Raw genomic sequence first — 13,567 nt, 5'->3', positions numbered from 1 at the left:
ATGAACCCGAATCAGAGCGAAGCTGTTTACCGTATTTAAAATTGGGGAAGATGAGCGATCAAATCAGAGCAAAGCTTATTTACATGTCGTCCATGGAGCCGTCCGTCTCAACTGCCAGGCGTAAAAAGACCACTAGAATAGCTTGAAAAATGACTTTTGGGCATTGGCAACCCAAATTATCTTGCAAACCCAATAAAAGGATATGAAAGATTATACAAAATAATTTTAAAAAATCTGATGGCATGGGACCTTGAAATGCATTCATTAGCTTCCATTTGAAGAATTATTGCTCTATTAAAATTCCAATGAAAGTCCTGTTTTTCTTTTGGGGGGGCGGTGTAAACATTGATACATGGCCCCTCCAATCAACCAGGTCTCCCACTCACAGAATAACACAGTATGTCTACTACAGGTCATCCACTGGTCAGTCTACCACCTCCGCGGGATGACTGTTAAATGATGTGCTGTAGAGCAGAAAGGGCATTCAGAGGCATTAAGGTGCCGGTTATCTTACCCGGGAGGGTTCGTACGAAGGACTGGACTCGCCACCTGGGGCCCAAGATGCTTGGTTGCTCCGCTCATCCATACCTGTCAGGGGAGGACAAACAACTCAGTCAACAAGTCAAGATTACTCATGTGCTTCAATGTGCATATGCCTGACTCCTGCACAGCGACAGCCTGTGGCACCTGTACTAGGTCTATGCACTATGCAGAAATACTGTAAGTTAAGTACATTTATGAAAAACATTGCCTCATCTACTCTACTGTATACTGGGATAAGGTCTAGCTATCTGCACCAATGTATGCACAGGACAAGAACTATGGTGTATAGTGTAGGGATGGTGAGTCGTGGTTCAGAATTGTCAAATTATTTAATTTGGCATGTGGCACGTTCGAAAGACTTATCATAAAATAATTTACATTTTTTCATTCTCTAAAAGCTTGAAAACTATGTTTTAGGCCCACTGCATACCGAGGGACACGGCCGAAAACAACTGAAGTGGACCATTGCAAAAACTTCGCAGTTTGTGAGTCACACCCGCACGCCAAGCGATTGAGCACTGCACGTCTACCGCCGCGCTGCACTGGAAAAACTGCAACCCTGTATCTGTTTTTGAGGCTACAGTACTGTATTCTTTTTTATTACTTGTACTTTTTTTTTTTTTTTTTTTTTACTGAACCACAAAAACATGGTGTAATTGTCAAGAAGGAAGCAAATTTTCACAAAGAGACGAAACGAGCAACTGTAAATGAGCGAGCATGTATACTATATTTTGAGAAATTGTTGGCAAAGATTGATTCCCCCCCCATTCTGTGACTGCACCTGTGCCACCCAGCAACAGAGACTTCCCACGCTTTGCTTTCGAGCTACAGGTACATATGAAATGATAAAGACAGCTAAGTATTATTGCAAAACACTATACTGTATACAGTATATACTTGTATTGGTACAGCTTCGCCTGCTGGGTCTTGCTTCATGCTTAGTATCCAGAAACGTATTTTTTTGGTGAAAGCTCATGTGCATTTTTGATTGGCTATTACATCTCCGATACTGCGATGCCATTTGACAGCGATTCAAATGATGAATCAAAGCAAAGCTAGTAGCCGACGGTTGGCCACTCATGAAAACTAGTGGCTGAGCCCCACACACTGCACGTCACTTCAATTTGGTTTCGGCCATATCGCGCAGTGTGTGGCAGGCCTTAAGGTGTCAAATACAATAAATGCTGCATTTCAAGTGCCACTGATTGTACGCCAAGTGACAACACACAAAGCCGAGTGTTGAGACACTCAAATCGATTTCAAAATGAAAGTTAACTTTTACGTTTGAAAGTCAAACAGATAAATAAATAAAATCAATAACTCGGAATTGGACAGGTAGACCATCTGGCAAATGTTGAAACACATATTTGATTTCAAAAAAAATAAACCTGATTTGGGCAATACAGTCAGCAAAATATGTTTGATTGTTTGTGTTGCTTGAGGCAATATTGTGCTCACGGTACCTGCAGAGATGGCAGCGAATCGACATTCACCAGGTTATAGATTGTCCCTGATGTTATATTCTATATCTCAGAAAAATATATATATAATTTAACTTTGTCTTCAAACAGAAAATTGCCTAATAAATCATAGATGCTGTGAAAAGTAATACAATACCCATCCCACAAACCTTCAGTGAAACTGTAATCATGCATTAGATCCAAAAATGCATGTAGCCTGCTGGGGAAAATAAATGGAGCCAAATTCGTGGAGCAGTGAATGGAAATAGACCCTGAGGGCCATTGTCGAGCTAATTGACTTAGCAATATTGCATCACCCCTCCTTGAGCCGTCACCTTATCGTGGTGGAGGGGTTTGTGTGTTGCTACGAGCGAAGTTGTCTGGGGTTTCACGCCCCTGGTAGGATCATCCATGGCAAACAGGTCTTAGGTGAGGGACCAGACAAAGCATGGCTCCAAAGAACCCTATGGTGAGTAAAACAGTTGGATGTAGGTTTCCCTTGCCCGCCTGGAGTGGGGCTCGAAGACGAGCGCCTGGTGGCCGGGCCTGCACCCATGGGGCCTGGCCGGGCACAGCCCGAGAGGGTAACGTGGGTCCCCCTTCCCATGGGCTCACCACCTGTGGGAGGGGCCATAGGGGTCGGGTGCAGTGTGAGCTGGGCGGTGGCCGAAGGCGGGGACCTTGGCATTCCGAACCTCGGCTACAGAAGCTGGCTCTAGACACGTGGAATGTCACCTCTCTGGCAGGGAAGGAGCCCGAGTTGGTGTGTGAGGTTGAGAAGTTCCGACTAGATATAGTCGGGCACGCCTCCACACACGGCTTGGGCTCTGGTACCAGTCCTCTTGAGAGGGGTTGGACTCTCTTCCACTCTGGAGTTGCCCACGGTGAGAGACGCCGAGCAGGCGTGGCTATACTTACTGCCCCCCCAGCTTGGCGCCTGTACATTGGGGTTCACCCCAGTGGACGAGAGGGTAGCCTCCCTGCGCCTTCGGGTGGGGGAATGGGTCCTGACTGTTGTTTGTGCCTATTCACCAAACAGCAGTTCAGAGTACCCACCCTTTTTAGAGTCTTTGGAGGGGTCGCTTGGAGAGCTCTGTTAGGGGACTTCAATGCTCATGTGGGCAACGACAGTGAGACCTGGAAGGGCATGATTAGGAAGAACGGCCCCACCGATAAGAACCCGAGTGGTGTTCTGTTATTGCACATCTGTGCTCATCACGGATTGTCCATAACGAACACCATTTTCAAGCATAAGGGTGTCCACATGTGCACTTGGCACCAGGACACCCTAGGTCACAGTTCGATGATCGACTTTGTGGTCGTGTCTTGCGGCCGTGTGTCTTGGACACTCGAGTGAAGAGAGGGACGGAGCTGTCAACTGATCACCACCTGGTGGTGATTGGCTCCGATGGTGGGGGAAGGTGCCGGTCCGACGTAGCAGGCCCAAACGTATTGTGACGGTCTGCTGGGAGAAGGAATTTCAACTCCCACCTCTTTACCCACTTCTCGGGGGAGGCGGGGGACATTGAGTCCGAGCGGACCATGTTCCGCGCCTCCATTGCGGAGGCGGCCGACCGGAGCTGTGGCGGTAAGGTAGACGGTGCCTGTCGCGGTGGCAATCCCCGAACCCGGTGGTGGACACCAGCAGTGAGGGAATGCGGTCAAGCCTTTTTGGCCTGTGGGACTCCTGAGGCAGCTGACGGGCCAAGCGGAATGCAGGTCGGGTGGTCGCTGAGGCAAAAACTCGGAGTTCGGTGAGGCCACCGAGAACGACTTCCGGATGGCTTGGAGAAAATTCTGGTCCGCCATCTGGCATCTCAGGAGCGGGAAGCAGTGCACCATCAACACTGTGTATAGTGAGGATGGAGCACAGCTGACCTCGACTCGGGATGTTGTGAGTCGGTGGTGAGAATACTTCGAAGACCTCATCAAGTCCACCGACACGCCTTCCCATGAGGAAGCAAAGTGTGGTGTCTCTGAGGTGGGCTCTCCTATCTCTGGGGTTGAGGTCACCAAGGTGGTTAAAAAGCTCCTCGGTGGCAGAGCCCTGGGGGTAGATGAGATTCGCCCCGAGTTCCTAAAGGCTCTGGATGACCCGACCTCAGATAAGTGGAAGAAAATGGATAGATGGATGGAATATTGCATCGAGTACAGTATTATGAATTTGGTATTTTAGTTCTTCTTCAAGTCATCAAATAAGTCAAGGTCATGTGTAAGCAGTTTGAAAATAGACTCCTATCACATTACAGTTCATAGTCTCAGCATCTTTAGCAAGCAAGCTTCACAAGTCATTCATCAGTAGCAACGATACTGACGAGTCAATGGCTCCATAAACATTCATCATCAACACAGCTGGAAGGAAGAAGCGATGAATCCCTGTCAAAAGCCCTGGAAATATATATTTTTCTCCAATACATCTTTCTGCGGCATGTCTTGCCGGTTACGCTCTGCCTCAATTATTTGGCTATGCCCAGCTGAGACGCAATAGTCCAAACTCTCATTCCAGGCAATTTCCACACCTGTCTGCACACTCCCTCGCCTTATGTTCACAATCACTTATGTAGGCCCTTCTTCTCTCTTTGAGGATCACAAACACAGGAGCACAAATCGGAGGCCGGCTGCAGGAGGGGTGTACTCACGGTTGGCCAGATATACTTTGGAGGTTCAGCGGTTTATTTTGTCATCATAATTTTATGCAGAAAGTACTCTTTTCCCCTATGGCAGGCTGTCCCAATATATTTAAACATATATCTTGGTACTTAGGGATATTATGACTCTCATGACAGCAAGGTTACACTCACACCACCAAACCATTGCACCCAATTATGTCATTGACTGTAATAAAATTACTCTATCACTACTTAACGCCAGTGGGTATCCATATTGATAACCTCCAAGTGGTAACCAAAATACCGTGGCGACTTAAGATTGTTCTGTGAGAACGCTTGTAACGCAAAACAATCACAAATATTTTGTTCTCACTGAAATAAATGGAAATGCCATTAATTCATTCAAAAATGTGTGAAATGTAAAAACAGGAAAACAGCACTCTGTAATATTGCACTTTATAACACCTATAGTACAATTCAATAGAATGTAAAGAATTAAACAGTCTGTGCATTATGATCAATTCACTGACTCCTTAGGATGCATGACTTGGCCACCGGGAGGCAGCACAATACAGTCGGGAAGCTGCAAACAAAGAAGACTTTCACAACTACCGTAAGTGACTCAGCACACTGCGGTAATATTAGTTGTTTCGCAATGATAAAGAATGTATGCCTGTGAGTATTGTTATATTGTCTGTCTCCAAGTGTTGATGCATCATTTGTGATCAAATATCTGTTGCTTAAAGGGTACGACTATTTTTGCTATTTGTTAGCCTCTCAATTGCAGTTTTCATTGTGGGTTAGCATTAAGCTAGCCGAAGGCAAATTTGTAAGGTTGTTTTAAATACACAATGTGAATTCTCCTGCATTCTGACATTTAATTTGACAATAAACTTTAAAATGGGAGCGGCATTAAACAGCTTCAAGCCTCTTATTTAAGATTTGCTGCTTTTGGAGAAATCTGAGTAAGTGTTGAGTTCACTGCCACCATGCAGCGTTCGAATCAAATTTTGTTTGCTCATAAGTGAAAGCAAAAAATCTGCCAAACGACGCCTTGTATCTCGAAAAACTCATTGGTCGGGTCACTCTTATCTCAAGGCACCACTGTGTAAAAGACGGACGGGTCTCACAGTGCATGTGTCCGTATTCCTATTTCATCATATTATGTAAGGGACAGGTAGTATAGGCTCACGATATATTGTGGTCTAACTTTATGCTGCTGCAGAAACAAATACAGTGCAGCTCAGCGTCTGGCTAGCCAACGGCAAGGCTAGCAGTATGCTTTGGCCAGTATGTCAAACTTTTCAACTCATTTTCAAGGTATTATGCTGTATATTATGAAAAATTGTGGTTTTATATGATAGTATACGGTAGTTTTGTTTGTGAAGAGATGATAAGTGTCCTTTTCACAGTTATTTATTAATGTTAAAGTTCTTATTATTGTTTTTATTAATGACATCGGCCTCATCAAGGACGGTGACGAGTCTGCATATCGACAGGAAGCGGAGCGGCCGGAGCTGCGGTGCGGCCGACGCAACCCGGAGCTGAACACGCTCGAGACTGTAGAGATGATCGTGGACTTCAGGAGGGATCCTTCGCCACAGCTGCCCCTCACGTTGTCCAGCTGCCTTGTGTCAACCGTCGAGACCTTCGAGTTCCTGGGAAATACAGTCTCTCAGGACCTGAAGTGGGCGACCGACATCAACTCCGTCCTCAAAAAGGCCCAGCAGAGGATGTACTTCCTGCGGCTTCTGAGAAAGCACGGCCTGCCATCGGAGCTGCTGAGACGGTTCTACACAGCGGTCATCGAATCGGTCCTGTGTTCTTCCATCACGGTCTGGTTTGGTGCCGCTACAAAAAAGGACAAACTCCGACTGCAACGGACAATCAAAACTGCTGAAAATCAAAACTACCCACCCTTGAGGACTTACACGCTGCCAGAACTAAGACAAGAGCGTGCAAAATCCTCTCTGACCCGCCGCATCCCGGTCACCAGCTCTTCCGGAAGAGCCTTCCCTCAGGTAGGCGCTACCGATCAATGCAAACTAGAACCAGTAGACATTCCAACAGCTTCTTCCCTCTTGCAATCAACTTCTTAAACAGCTGACCTATAATTCCATTACAACAAGCTGGCAATTATTTTTTTTGGACTTGAGTTGGTTGTCACATTTGTGTGGGGCCAATGATGTATTACTCGTGCACTCGCTGTAGTTGTCTCGCCGTGCTGCACTATTTGCATATACTGGCCACTCATGCCAGAGTAGCATCTGCTCCATTTGCACACTGATTGAGGAGTATCCGTAACATTTGCACAACCGACATTGTCCCAGATGATCGCACTACTCGTCACTTGAAAGCGCATACACTCCTTGAAGTCTCGGCGCCCTTTGCACAATGCTCATTGCGCCGGACTATTGCGATATTAGTCATTGGAACTGCTCTAAGTGCTAGAGGACTCTGCATCTTTTTGCACAATTGTTTTTTGTCAATGTCTTTATGTCTCCAAAGTGTTCTGTAAATTGACCGTCTGTTGTACTAGAGCGGCTCCAACGACCGGAGACAAATTTGGACATACTTGGCAAATAAAGATGATTCTGATTCTGATCTGGGGTAAAAGATGTGTTTGACAATTTTTCAAAAGCCGATCATTACGCATGGTCTGAGGGGGTTCTAAATTTGTTCACAGAGTATGCAAAAATTCAAGTCCAAACATATTGATGAGTCACATTTTTGTGCGTCAAACGTGCGTACACTCCATTTAAGCACAAATGTGTGCAAACGCACAGTGAGTGAAAGAGGCCCATTTCGATTAAAAATCATTTTATACAGAACAGAGTGTTCTGTTCTGGTATTGATATTTTTACCCAAACCCTACATGCAGAGTATATATATATCTTAGATTTAGATAATGATGGTTTGAACTCCAATTTATGTTTGACTTTTGAGGCAACTCTGATTTTCAGGGCATTTTGGCTTCGGAGGTTTCACTGTACATTTATTCCGGCAACATTGAATATTTTCTCTTGGGAAGTCCAGTTTTGAACAACCAAAATAAGATTAAGATATTTATCGATGATGAATTCCTTCAATTCTGACTGCGGTCGTGTGGGGGAGGGGTAAGGCTAATCTCTCTCTCACACACAAAACAAAACCCCATGCACACACGCGTCCACAAACACACGTACACACAAACACACACGCAACATTCCCATAGCTTGTAGCTCATCTTTTGTTGCACGATTCACCTCAGGCACGTTGTGCATGCGAGCAGCCTGGAGCTCAGACTGGTCAACAGTAGCCATTTGTTAGCAGGCTAATTGTAATCAAGGAATATGGGCTTTCTGAGAGGGAATCCTCTGGCATCATCTTTATCAGTGAGTTGTTTCCCGCCTGGATCTTAAAATAAGGGATTTCTGTGTGTCTTCATTTGCTTTCCCGAGGAGGGGACAAGGCGTTGGAAAAAGCATCCTCCCATTTTACTTCATGGATGACAGCTCTGCTCTCCCGCCTTTGTCTTTTTGTTCCGTTCCACTGCGATGTGTGTCTTTCATTTCCCAGATAACAGAGGACAACAAGGCTTTGTGGGCACACACAAAACGTGCTTTCAGAAAACATAATGCTTGTTTTGTTGACTCGCTCTTCTGGCGTCACACAATACATGCACTTTCGTTAAATGTCCTGTCGCATTCACGGTGAGGAAGCGTAATCCGACCTCTGTTTATTCAAAACAAACAACGCACTAACTTCTTTGTCAGTTAAAGTCGTCCAAAATCGCAAGCGATATCATTTCTGGAGAATGAATGACTGATTGTGCAGGCAGACATCATCTGATTCACGAAAAAAAACTACGATCGTGTGTACTAATCTTATTTGTGGTCTTACCTTTTTAACCTTTTACACCATCATTTCCAGCAGGATCAATAAGGTGCAGTGGTGTCTTGAGATACGAGTTTAATTCCTTCCGTGACCGTGTTCATAACTCAAAACACTCATATCTCAAATCATGTTTTCCCATTGAAATGAATGGAAATGCCATTAATCCATTAAATCCTGCCCCCCCCCCCCAAAAAAAGAAAACATTTTATTTTAGATTTGAATGAAGAAAAAATGCACTCCATAATATTGTTCTTTAGTAGTGATATAATTAAATACAATTTAAAAGAAACTGTTTTAATCCTAGTGCATTAATTGAATGGCCATTGTGCTGCTCTTTCTGATGTGCCCGCCTTGGCCACCTGGGGGCAGTATAAGACAGACGGCTATAAAGTTCATTGAGATCTTACAAATCCTCTAAGCTCATCAGTACAGCAGTAATATTAATCTAAGATCATCAGTACAGCAGTAATATTAGTCTATCTACATGTATTGCTGTACTGTTTGTGTTCAATCCGTTGCTTAATTGGTTACAGCACCGCAACATAGATGCCATTATAGAGTTAGCAATAAGCTAGCGGACTGAAATGCTAAACTCTGTTGTTGTCTTAAATACACAAGGTGTAATTCTCTTTGTTTTATGTTTAGTTTGAGTCTAAACTTCAACTGCGAAGGGTAATCAACAGCTTTTTTTTATCTCAATGTAGCTTATTGTGAAGCGAGTTGCATTCACTGCCACCACACAACGCTCTTACCTCAAGTCTGCGCTTTCAAGTCAAAGCAGACAAATAGACAGAACAACGGCTTGCATCTCGTCGAGTTACTGATATCTCAAAGCACCGCTGTATATACCGCGTTTTCCGCACTATAAGGCGCACTTAAAAGCCTTTCATTTTCTCACAAATCGACGGTGCGCCTTTTAACCCAGTGCGCCTTAAGTGTGCGCTGAGTTCCAAAATCTGTCAAAATCTGTTGTTGTGCGAGTTTGCGCTTCATTGACTGTCGGAGCTTTTCCCCGCCGACATAGGGAAGTAATACGTACGCTACGTACGCTGGCAGCAATAAACCAATTAGAGAACATTACGTAAAGCCACGTACAGTACGTACGCTTACCTGCGCCACGCCTCAGGTAGGTATACTGTAATAGCTCAACAACATTTGTTTGGCTAAGGAGCCCCGAAAATGGCATCAGCAAAGAGACATGCTTACGAGGCACAATTCAAACTACCGCGGTTGTAAATGGGAATAGAGCAGCCACGAGAGAATTCAAAATCAAGCAACGAGTACGACCAGGGAACCCGGCATGTTTGATGGCGAAATTGCCCAGCTGTTGAATTCAGATACAGAAGATGCGGACTTCCATGGATTTGTGACAAAAGATGAATACAAAAATAATGTGAGTCTATTTTTAAATACGCAGTAGAATAAAGTTCAACCAAACTCACTGTTTTGCTTCCGTTACCTTGTTTTAGCATGCGCCGAATAATACGGTGCGCCTTATGTATGGCTGAGGTACAGAAATAGACCCCATAATTGAGACTGCGCCTTATGGTGCGGAAAATACGGTGCCCTCTTACCTATCCTACCCATTCAATCACTGGCCCAGTGTGGTGGGTGCAATCTACATAGCCCTTAAATAATATGAAATAACATTAGCACTCATCTACGGCACATATTACTTTTCACCTCAATCGCGCTCTTCCTCTGCCTATTCTATACTGGCCCACTTTGATTTCTGATAAGGAAACAACCTGGCTTATATTACTGAAATGGGATTCAATTCAAAGTCAGAGTCGATGCACTCATTTCAAAGTGACATTCAAGCACTTTCAAGATGGATTTCAAGCTCTTCCAGCGCTCGACAGCGGCCGTAAAATGACAGACAGCATGTATGTGCGACAGTATGTGTGAGACTGCACAACACTTCATGTCACTGGTGGATCTTACCTGATGCACTAAACTGGCTGCTTCCGAGTGTCGTTGGCCTGTTTTTCCCGCCGTTGACAGGTGGAGAGAACATCTGTGAAAATGAATGTGAACTAAATGAAACCGAAATCAACATATCCCCCAGGTTTCCAAGTGCTGCAGTTCAGGAGCAGGCTAAGAATCAGGGACCACAATCGTCAATGTGCGTTGATGAATGAGATATGCTTCAAGTGCGAACACCTCTGAGAGAGAGACACCCACGCGGCAAAAAGACTGGAAAGTGTATCCTACCGCACTAAAATCCAGGAGGTCGCTTAATTCCTTGTCTGTTCCGAGAGCGGCAATCCGCTGCTGAGGATTCATCCTGGCGAGTTTGAGACCTGGAGGGGAACACACACACACACACACACAGACACACGTTCCCATCAGGTCACATCACACTGCTGGTTGGTTTTCTTAACCCTTACACACAGTACCGTTCATTTTCCATGCACACATAGTATGTTCTGTGTGATTTTTGACATCCTCATAACAACTGCCTATCAAACTGTGCACTACTGATGATTTTTTGGAAACATACTGTATTAATAGCCTATCTGACATGAATACATGGATAATAAATAATCAACGTTTCCGAGAAAAGGGAAAGTGTATGTTTAACACCACTCATTTTTGAAGAAAGAAAATGACTACCTTCTGACCTCTGTTTGACTTCTGTTCCTTATGTTCAGTGCATCTCATCATTCTCAAGCTGTTTTACTCGGTCACTGTCGCGAGACGACCCCTTAAAAACCAAGGTGCATGCTTCTACACCAACCTGTGCACCCCCATGGGCAATGTCGCCACAGTCCCACAAAAATAGAAATTAGAGTGGACAGATGAAAGAGACTGAGCCCGAGTCCGAATAGCGGATTACCGCAAATAATTGACGGTCCTCTAAAAGTGATTCTAACTACCTATATTAATGGTTTCAACTCCAGCTGCAGCTATCGAATATTTTTAGAACTGAGTATTCCATTGATTAATCAAGTAATAAATATGTTTTGTATTCATAATCAACAATAGGAACCCATTATACAATAAAGTGTACGATCGAACTCGGCTGCTGTCGATTTGTGATTGGATGAGTGAGTCAGGGAGTGGAAGCGGACCTTTTGCCTTCTGGCGTGGCTGTTTGGTTGAGCGGACAACTTCTTGCACAGGCGAGTTTTTCCGCGAATGATGGGGAAAGGTTTCAAAACACTAAAATAAATCAATGAATAGGTGAATTCATAAATGCCGCACCCCAAATATGCAGGGGTCCACTGTACATGACTTGGACTCATTTACGGATTTAAGATTCCCAATGACCTTTCAAAGACCAACAGGTGCACGTTGTTGTTTCTGCTGGAACCTGTGCAAATGTAGCGGAAGCACAGACAGTTCTCGGGACTGCTTCAAACTCCCTCTTAAACACTACCCCATTAAAAAAAAAAGAACACACACACACACACACACATTTATGAATTGCACAGTTTCAAGAGTCCCACACTGGTAAAGCTAAATTCCATTGAAGTAGACACGGGTCAAACTTGTGAACTTTGTACGTGAACTTTGCAGAACCTGTACAAAAGAATGACATTTTTGTGTATTTTGCCTGACTTTCGGCGAAGTCATCACATTTCAGAGTGAAATAAGGACATTTCAGGAATGTTTACAGCCGTGTTGTGGGTGCACAATAAGGGGCAGGATATTGGTGCGTTAGAAGTAATACACAGACATTTTATGCACATTCAAATCAATGCATTCACCATGTTAATTAAAGACGAGACAGGCAGCAGCATCGCGTCCATGCATATCCTCTCATCATCACTCTGCATGTTGTTACAAAGACACAGGCGTTTTAAACTGAACACATACTGGAGTTGTGTATTTCCATATTTTAGAAAGGAAGGTTCGAATAGGGTTAGTAACAAGTAACATTGCCAAGTTGCTAACGCTAGCCGCAATTACACTACGACTTCAGAAGGATTGGACCGAGCTAGCCAGTGCGCTTTTTTTCTTTTTCTTTTTTTTTTTTGTACATTTAGTTGACAGAAAAACGTCTCCTTCCAGCGAGTGACACGCAAATTCACTCGTCTTCGAATGTACAAAGAGGGAAATGAACGAGCAACAATGTGAAATCTCGGCAGCAGACCACAAGACACAATTACAGTCCTCCTCAACTCTCAACTTCTTTCACAGGTCCGAACCCATTTCGCACGAGTCCCTCCTGATACCTTACCTTTTTTCCGAGTGCAATCCTGACTAGGGTGATCTGGTGAAGACTCGCCTGGTCGCAGTACGCCTCGACACGCGTTCTATGTGCCTTAAAACGGCAATAGCAGTGGGAAATATGCTCTATTTGTATCACTTAGAGTTTCCCTGAGGCAGACATTTTTGCTGTGCGAGTGCCTCAGCACCAAGATGACATGTGGGGTTCGTGTATCCCTCCGCCAAACACAGAGACACGCTGCTCCCTCTCAGCGGGTGATGCTGCTCCGGGTAGCGGGCGACGACGCACATCATCTCGGCTTAATCGCCCCCGAAGCCTCGCTCGGTCGACGGTGGGTCAGTCGGTCATTTATCGACGACCGTATGAATCATCAAAATCTCGTGGTGAGAAGTAACGAAGTACAACTACTTCGTTCTTACTACATTCGAAAACAGATATTTGCATTTTCTACTCCTTACTTTTATCAACCTGGGCTCGTTACTTTTTCCAACCTCCATAGATAACAACAACAACAACAAAAAAGACTATGAAATTTAAAATGATCCATGCCCAGAATACAGAAACATGCACTTGTGTGAATTACAGTTGTAAAAATGTTTTTCCTGAGTATTGTTTAAAATAGCAACTAGCTCGAGCACCCCAAAGCTCAGTTTACATGAGTTTTGTATCATATTTTGGGGTGAAATTTTGTTGATATGTCACCCTTGTCAATTGGTCAAACATTTTGTTTGATCAAAGAAATACTTTAAATAGTAGTAATTATACTCCGAGGTTGTGTCTAGCAACCCTGTTTCTTACTAAAAGATGTATAGCCATGTAGAGGAAGAGAAAAAAGTAAGCTACATGTCTCATCAGAAATGACACCATCAAGCTAATTGCTGTGACCATGGAGACCTAACAAA

General features: G+C 44.3%; 1 protein-coding gene across 1 annotated transcript in view; it reads right to left on the bottom strand.

Moving 5' to 3' along the window:
- Nucleotides 1-12,830, bottom strand: part of tcf12 (transcription factor 12) — an 88,835-nt gene extending 76,005 nt beyond the window's left edge. The window contains 4 exon segments of the mRNA XM_061756695.1: nt 515-588; nt 10,433-10,505; nt 10,703-10,791; nt 12,675-12,830. Of these exon segments, the coding sequence (XP_061612679.1) occupies nt 515-588; nt 10,433-10,505; nt 10,703-10,774 (219 nt within the window). The 5' untranslated portion in view covers nt 10,775-10,791; nt 12,675-12,830.
- Nucleotides 12,831-13,567: the final 737 nt, after the last annotated feature.

This window comes from Phyllopteryx taeniolatus, chromosome 2, assembly GCF_024500385.1.
Source record: "Phyllopteryx taeniolatus isolate TA_2022b chromosome 2, UOR_Ptae_1.2, whole genome shotgun sequence".
Classification (NCBI taxonomy): Eukaryota; Metazoa; Chordata; class Actinopteri; order Syngnathiformes; family Syngnathidae; genus Phyllopteryx; species Phyllopteryx taeniolatus.
Note: the sequence above shows the minus strand (reverse complement) of the source record. Positions and strands in the feature narration are given on the sequence as shown.